Source organism: Triticum dicoccoides, chromosome 7A (assembly GCF_002162155.2).
Source record: "Triticum dicoccoides isolate Atlit2015 ecotype Zavitan chromosome 7A, WEW_v2.0, whole genome shotgun sequence".
Taxonomy (NCBI): Eukaryota; Viridiplantae; Streptophyta; class Magnoliopsida; order Poales; family Poaceae; genus Triticum; species Triticum dicoccoides.
In genome coordinates this window covers 26,275,091-26,283,806 of record NC_041392.1, presented here as the reverse complement: position 1 = coordinate 26,283,806, position 8,716 = coordinate 26,275,091, and the positions used below count along the sequence as shown (strand labels likewise).

The 8,716-nt window shown below is 50.6% G+C and overlaps 1 protein-coding gene across 1 annotated transcript; it reads left to right on the top strand.

Moving 5' to 3' along the window:
• Nucleotides 1-7,262: 7,262 nt before the first annotated feature.
• LOC119332931 (cell number regulator 13-like) lies at nt 7,263-7,862 on the top strand. The gene has a single exon (XM_037606015.1). The coding sequence runs from the start codon at nt 7,263-7,265 to the stop codon at nt 7,860-7,862; it is 600 nt and encodes a 199-aa protein (XP_037461912.1).
• The last annotated feature ends 854 nt before the right edge of the window (nt 7,863-8,716 follow it).

The following is an 8,716-nucleotide window of genomic DNA, read 5'->3' as shown; positions in this document are numbered from 1 at the left end:
GGCCCCCGTCCCGCCTAACCCTGTAGCGTTTGATCACGGGATCTAGCCCTTTGACTTTGCACGGATGGGTTTTGACCAGTGGAACTATCCACCCGGTCGTGTTAGGTCAGCCCATACGAACACTTTAGAGCAACATCCGGGCCAGACCCACAGTAAGATCCCCTCCGTGTAGACCCGACGCGTCCGTTTTCCCCCTTCAGGTGCCGGCGGCGGCGCCATCCGTGAGCGGGGGCACAACCCGGAGACGCGTGCCGCCTCTAATTTGGACATGGCACCACACCACCCCGCATGTATGAGGGGCCGGTGCGACGCTCCGGTGGTATTGCTATCCCCCAGGGCCCCCGTCCCGCCTCTTCAGACATGGCACCACACCGCCCCGCATGTATGAGGGCCCGGTTAGACGGGAGGGTGTACCTGGGGGGTAGCAATGCCGCTAGGTGTTGCTTTGGGCCCTCCTATGGTTGTGAAAGCGTGGTGGCTAGCGCAGGCACCCGGCACGCAGCTCCGGGGTGTGCCCCCCATCTCCGGCGTCGCTGTGGGGCACGGCGCGGCGGCAGCAACGTCCGTGAGGGGGGCAATCGATATACCATCTGGGTATGTTTTTTTTGTGTTAGACAAGGCACATTTATGTTGTGAAAAAAACAGGGAAAAGTAAATAAAAATAAGTAAAAAATAAAAATAAATAAAAAATAGAGATATGCCGACGGCAAGGCCGTCGGCATACCTGCGCACATGCCCACGGATCGATGACGTGCCTAAGGGCGCGGATCGGTGATGTGGCAACATCCATGGGCCAGACCTATGCCGACGGCCAGGCCGTCGGCATAGATTTGCCACCCCACGGACAGGCGAGCGACGCGGATCGATGACGTGGCGGGCGACGCGGATCGATGACGTGGCGTCTATGCCGACGGCCGCCGTTAGCCCGTCGGCGTAGATTGACGCCGTCAAAAGGCCGTCTCCGTCCGGGTAGCCGGACCCACGAGCTATGCCGACGGCCTTCTCTATGCCGACGGCCACCGTAGGCATATTTCTATCGACGCCGATGGGTGAGCTTTGCCGACGGGGCCGTCGGCATAGATTGATATACGCTAACGGCTTTTCTATGCCGACGGCCTGGGCTGGGCCTTCGGGATAGGCCAATCTATGCCGATGGGGCCCGTCGGCATAGGTTCGGCCGTCGGCATCGCCAGTTATTCTGGTAGTGTCGGAAGCTATCGCTCGTCGGATCGATGCAATGAAGCAAGGGAAACGCATCGGCGGCATTGGAAGCAATCATTCGTGGATTATTGATCTAGAGGAAAAGGCTAGAGAAATCACGGAACGGTTCGGTTTGATCTGTGTTACGTCCGGCGATCGGGAGCAATGAAACTCGGAAAGATTGAAGTTGACGAGAAGCACAGGATTCGACGGGAACTCGGAAGCGTGCTGGCGATAAGATGCAATCAGAGGAGAAGCCCGCTTGCAGACGCTAGGCGCGTGGCTCAGATGGCAGGCAGTGCGAGTGCGCCACCCAGACGCGGCAAGGGCGTGGTCCATCGGGGCGAGCAAGCAGCCGGCGTGGGATCTTCGGTGCAGACTCGAATCAGGCGGCGGCGGCGGCGGCGTACGCGGAACAGCGTCTGGAGGTCGTAGCAGCACGAGGCGAGGGCTGACGTGGCCCAAGGTGCACGAGGCAGGCGGCCCAATGGCTCTGCGTGGCTGGCTGGGCCTGCTGAGGCGAGGCGTGCAAGATGTGGCTTTACACGAGATTTGTTTGTGAAAAAAAAAGCACGTGCATGGAGGCTAGAAGAAAATTAATCAGCGAAGGAAGCTAGTATACAATGGGTAGTTTTGCATCTGGTGGCAGTTACTTTGGCTGAAAAAAGCAACATCAAGCATTGGGATTGTGCCAAGAGAAGCACCACCCCGTGAGGACCAAATGAAATTTTCATGGTTGGATTTTACGGTAGGAGGAGTAGCTTAGTTGGCATAGCAGTGATGTTTGAAGGTGTTGCAGAAGTCAGGACAGCTAAGATAGAACTATCATGTATTGGATGAAAATTCGCGGAAGATAATTTAGGAGTCTGGAGCGTGTCGTGCGTGATCATGCATACACAGGGCGTCAAACAATTCATGGAGATGTGCGGGCGGACACAGCGCAGGGTGGAGCATGGTTGCAGTTGGATAATTTCGGTTGGGTCGGACTGGACTGTCTGACGGATCGACGGGGATGTCGGTCAAAGCAGAAGACGGCGCTGATTTCAGCAACGACATAGGAGCGTGATGCTGATGGTGGCCGGCTTCTGGGGCGCGGAAACACGTGGTGCATGCCTAAGGGCTTGTGCGGCTTCGACAGACTATGACGCGGGGTTGATTCAAGATGGTGCACACATGAGAGAGCTTGAAGTCGACAAGGCGCAGGGTAGCGGGGCGCAGCTACATGGGGTCATGTTGAAGGTGGAGCTGGAGTCTTCACTCTGTGCTGATGGAGGGGCTATGGCGTAAATGCATGGAGAGTCGAAGCCTATTTCAGCGGGATAGCGAGAGACACGTGGATCGGATTGGGTACCAATGGTCTGATGGAGACGTGATACTCGGCATCGGTTGGTGATGATCGATGGTTCTCTACAGTGGGGGTTGAGTGATGTGGGTTCGCGACCTTGGAAGACTCGACCAGGATAGCAGAGGCTCGACACGGTGATAGCGACGAGGTGTGCGGTAAGTACGGGACACAGCGACAGACCAATGCACTGGTGGTCAGACATGTGGTCAGACAAAGTTTGCAAGGGTGCTGAAGCAGTGTTGACGAGTACCAGATTCAAGTTGGTGACTGGGTCTATCGGTGCTAGTTGATGGACAAGAGTTGACCGTGGAGAATCTGAGAAAGTGGCGGAAAATCCAAAATTGTCTAAAGCTGAGAGAGTACATGGCCGTATATTCTGTGGTGTTCAGTGCACATGGCAAAGTGCGGATGACAAGGCAGAAGGAGGCGGAGTGCTATAGCGGTGGGACATGTCAGAGACTATCCGGAAGAAGCGTGAGACAACTGTGAATTTGACTCAGGGTGATACAGGGCGACGGTGAAATTCCTTCAAGTTTTAGACAAGCAGTACAGAAAAAGCAGTGATGTTGAGTTCACGTAACTCTCATATGTGGTGTCCAATATGTGAGTTGTTCATTTTTCACGCAGACAATGGTTGGTGTGTGATGTCGTTGAACGGATACTCCGGAAGTTCGAAGCACAAGGTAGAGTAATGAGGAACTTAATTTTGCTCGAGTGTTGACTGTGAAGAAAACGAGAAGGGACTACAATTGCAAATGGAGTCACATGGAGTCTGGGAGTAGCAGCGGTGCTCATGACGTATCTCAAGTCCAATATACATGGAGGTTTGACGCACGGACGAATTCAAGGTGGTGGAGAATATTCGCCAAGGTGGAGTTTGTTAGAGTTGTGTCGAATATTATTGTACAAGGTAGGTTACAGTTGGACTTGGTTTTGGACTGTGTGTAGACAGGGTAGGAGTTATGTCCTAATAGGACACTTATATCCTAGGCCTCTCATATATATCGAGGGTAGATACACGATGTAACAAATGGCAACATAATAGCACGGGTACGCGAAGGAGCCGGCGGCATGTTCCGGTGCCCGGGCGGCCAGGGTGCGGTATTGTAGCGATGTCATGGAGAGGAGCGCCGTAGTCATGCCTTGGGGATGTAGCCATAACGATGAACCTCATTAACAAATCTCGGTGTCGTGCTTGTGTGATTGTTTGGTCCTCGGTAGATCGATGGAGTGCCTCGAATTATTCTAACACATAAGGCCATAAATTTGCTTCCGCATTCGTCCATGGACAAAGGACCAGTTCGGAAACACAAATACGAAAGCCGGCAATTCAACGCTATTCGCATACAATTCAAACACTGGTCTAAATATACCAGATGTAATTCCTGTAAACGGCTGATCTTCGTATAAACTAAATGAAATTCATTACATTTCAAACATTTTTCATTAAAAAAAGCGGCCAGACCAAAGCCGCGTGCGACTTCCAATTCCTTTGTATTCCACATTGATGACCACGTCCTCCATCCGCAATCTGCATGAGCGCCAACGTGGTTCAAGACCCGTGAAGGTGAAGTGAATGTGCCGTCTCCGACGAGGAAGCGTAGGACATGGCAGACGGAGACCGACCCACTTGAGACACCAGGAAGCGTAGGACATGGGACACGGACCGGCCCACATGAGACACCAGGCACTACCGCCTACTATGCCTTTGCTCATCCCCGAACAAGTTTGTGACCTATCTGTCGTCGTTGCCGGTGGATGTGAGCTTGATGATGGACGTGAACGGTCCGTCACTGTCCACCTGCCACATGCGCCCTTAAAATTTGGATGGCCGCACATAGGACGCGCAGCTGGTGGTGTTCTTGTCCTCGGCCGCCAACGCATGTGCGTGTGTTGCCGAGTCTGTGTCCGGCTGCGCCGCCGCTTCAATACGAGTGGCACGTTGAGCATGCGCAGCCACGTAGACAACCCACTGCTTTGTAAAGACGTTCGGGCTCGCAGTGACCATGGCAGCCATGGCCTCCTCGCTTGCGCGCTCGTAGTAGATTTGACCCTCCGCCAACCGATACTGCTGGAAGAAGAAGAGATTGTACTACTGCTCCACCTATGCCTGCAAGAACACCGACATAGTAGACGGTGCAGGCTGCTCCTCCTCCGCCATGGCGGCATCAAAGTGCGTGCATACGCCTATGCCTGCTCCATGGTCAATCTAGAATGCACATGCATCGGTCTCGATGTCAAAACCAGCAGAGCTCGGGGTAAGGGGTCCCGAGCTGTGGATCCCATACAGATGGTAACATGAACAAGGGAGACGATATTTACCCAGATTCGTGCCCTCTTTAATGGAGATAAAACGCTACATCCTGCTCTTGTTTATATTGATGAAGATGTACCGAGTACAAGCTTGATCTATCTCAAGATCGTAAATTATGTTCTAACCCTAGGGCTAGGTAACTGTAATTGTGATTCAGCCCCCTCTACGGGCTAAACCCTCTGTCTTATCTTATATACACATCAGGTAGAACGTCTAAGGTTATATAGTGGGTATCCAGCGGGATCACATGGAGGCGGTAAAAGATGTCTTCGAGGGTCTTTAAAGCATCTCCAACAGCCGCACTATATAAGCGCCGCGTTCAAAAATTGGTGCTTTTTTGCGCGCGCTACCGCTCCGGGCGCTCCAGCGGAGGCGCAAAAACCGTGTGCGCAGCATATCCAGTTCAACGTGTGGGCTGAAACGCCATCGCGCGCCGCTTATTTGCTGCGTCCGCTCCCGCGCGCTGAACTCTGGAGCGCTCGCTCGTAACTCCCCCTACCCCGTCCAGCTGCTGGCGCCGCCGCCGCCCGGCCACCCCATTTCTTCCGGGAACCGTTCTGGCGCTTCCCCGGCCTATCGCCGCGCCGCCGCGACTTCCCCCGTCTCCCTCTAGTCACCACCGCCCGTCGCGCGTGGCAGTCCTCCGACGAACAGCGCCCGGCCGCTCACTGCCGCTCGGCGCCCGCAAGATGTTCGACAAAACGCCCGCAAGGTATGTATTGCTTCAACTTCACATTTTTACATGAATTTGGTGCATATTGTTTGTAGTTTTTATAGTTTAGTTTAAATTGAACATTGTAGATGAGTTCATCGTATGATTCTTCCGAAAAAGAATTTGATGTGGAAGAGAAGGAGGATCTTGCAATGATCCTAGCTATGCACATCAATAGAAAACCAAAGCGCATGATGAGTTCATCGTATGATTCTTCCGTTTTGTTGCCTCCTATTATGCCATTCGACGTCCTGAAGCGCATGATGATCTTCAGAAGGATCTCATTGAGGAGTGGTGGGCTTGAAATGGCCGACAAAAAGCATCATGATTTGTGCGTTTGATGTTGTATTGTTGAATTATTTGTTGGATTGAAAGATAAACAATTTGTTTGAGTTGTAATAACGAAATTAAACTATTTATTGTTGATTTATTTTTGTTTGTGTTTGATCTTCTTGCATGTGTTTGAAGCGCATATGTTGTTTGTGCGAGAGTGCGCGCGTTGCATTTTAGCGTGCCTGATGGAGCAACACGCGCGCGCTAAATTTATCGCGGCCGCTGGAGCCAGCGCTCCTCGCCACGCCAAAGCAGGCGATCGAAGCGCCGCAAACTGATTTTTAGCGTGCCGCGTGCTGTATTTTAACGCGCTTGCTGGAGCAACACGTGTGCGCTAAATTTATTGCGGCTGTTGGAGCCAGCGCTCCTCGCCGGGCCAAAGCAGGCGATCGAGACGCTGCAAACTGATTTTTAACGCGCCACGCGTTGGGCGGTCATTGAAGATGCTCTTACCAGCATTGGTGAGTTGACTTGTCAACGTCCTCCTCCCCACGACCACGGTCGAATCCTCCCTACAACGCCGCTCGCCGGAGCCCCGCCACCTGTAGCCTGCCCGTCTCCGTTCGTCCACCTCTGTCTTCTCTGCGAGAGGCCGGGCCACCGCACGCAGCGCAGCAGTCGCGACGCGTTCTCGGTTCTCCCTGCACGCGCGCTTTCACCTAGCTAGTGGGAGGCGGTGTGAGTGAGACGGCGTCGTGTTCGTGGCAGAACAGTGGTCGGTAGCTCGTGGAAGTGCCTCACGCGGTCAGCCGGGGGTCTGGCGACGGCGTTTGGTTTCGATCGGCGATGGATGCCCGCGTGGAGCTGTCCAGATGGCAGTGCCTCCTCCTTCCATTTAATGGATGTCCTGCCCTTTGATCGATTGCTCAGTCATGGGTTCGTGTGGACTGTGGAGTGGTCTCCGCCGGCCGATATTCAGGATTATCTCTCTCTGTGGACTGGCCTCTTCCAGCCGCAGGCCAGGCGTTTGTGGAAATTCCGCAGGAGGAGAATCTGTGCTCCTGATTGTGCCAGGATAATATCTACGTTCTGTTAGATATTCTTAGGGTGTACGAAGTAGTCTCGGACTGTTGGTGGTGTTGAAATGCCATGCCAAATTGTTTTAGTTTCTGAAAAGTCATTTTCTTGTAGTATAGTACCTACTTTCAGAAAAATCAGAGTCCAGTCACCACCTAAACAGTTTGGATGTGGCCATCCTATCAGGGGAGGTTCCTTGTACAACTTCTCAACCACATAGTTAATCATGAAGTCTGAAGACTGTGACTCGCTGCTCAGAGAAGTTCTAAGGTATGGGAGCTGGTTACTGAGTGGCTGTTTTCAACACACTCCGGTCTTCTTCGTCAACAAACTGAGAGAAGATGATGCTCTGGAATGGCATGAGTCAGGTGGCTAACATAGCGCAGCTTGCCGGGGTGGACGCGTATGGGCTCATCACGATGATCGTGGAAGCTGCAAAGACAGTCAGAAGGAACCGGGAAACCTGCCAGCTGCTGGCGCGGCTTGTGAAGATGATTGGAGACCTTCTCCAGCAGCTCGAGAGCACGCAGCTGATGCAGCATACGGAGACGAGGAACCCAGTTGAGCAGCTGGAGGAGACGCTCCGGCATACGTACATGCTCATCAGATCCTGTCAGGACGGCAGCTACCTGTACAGCTGCTTTATGAGTGGGAAGCAAGCTGACCAGCTCCATCCGGTGCAGAATGAGATCGCCTTCTACCTCCAGCTTATCCCACTCGTTGGCTTTGTCGATACCACTCGGACCTGGGCATTGCTTCTGCATAGAGCTCACCCTCTCGGTACAGATTCTTCTCACTTTTCTGGAAGTGAATGGTACGGCTCTTATGCGCATGACTTTGCCCGCGCAGATTTAGTTACTTATGAACACTTTCAAATTAAATATAATCTTAAAGAACTCAGTTCTCAAGATCATGCTGCATCTGAACTCAAGAGATGCTAATGAAATCTTCTATCTATCTGTTATATCATAAAATAAAAATACGGGACAAAATTAGGAAAATAGGCTACAAAATCCCACATTAATCAGAAAGAGTGAAGTGCATCGTAGGTCCCTAAACTATTTCAAGGGTGTCATGTAGGTCCTCAAACTGTAAAAATAGACATCCAGGTCCTCGAAGTGCAGTAAGTGTGTTATTTAGATCCAAAATCTGTCCGGCCACTAAGATTAAAAGAAAAAAATGTGTTCAAAAATGACAAATTTAAATATATGTTCACGAACAACAAAAAATGTTCGTAAACGGTAAATTTAAAAATATTTTCGCAAACCACAAATATTGTTTACGGAAATGATGTTCGCGACTTTAAAAAAAATGTTCGCGGACAATGAATTTGAAGAAATGTTCACGAATGATGAATTTGGAAAAAAAATGTTCATGACTTTAAAAAGGTGTTTGCGAACGATAAATTTTAAAAGAAAAGGAAATATCTTCGCAAACAACAAATATTGTTTGCGAAAGATAAATTTGAAAATATGTTTGTGAACCGCAAAATATGTTCGTGAATTTGGAAGAAATGTTCACGAGCGATGAATTTGAAAAAAATCCGCACAAATTTAATAAAATTTCATCCATGTTTTAAAACATTTAGTGATTTCTAAAAAATCGAATTAAAAATGTTAATGAATTTAAGAAAAATGAGGTTAAAAGAAAATTTTCATGAATTTGGAAATACGCTTATGTACTTACAAAATGTTCATTAATTTAAATTTTCATGATTTCAAAAAATGTTCTCGAATAGTGAAAATATGTTCATGACTTTAAAAATATGTTTGTGAACCACAAATATTTGTGGTCC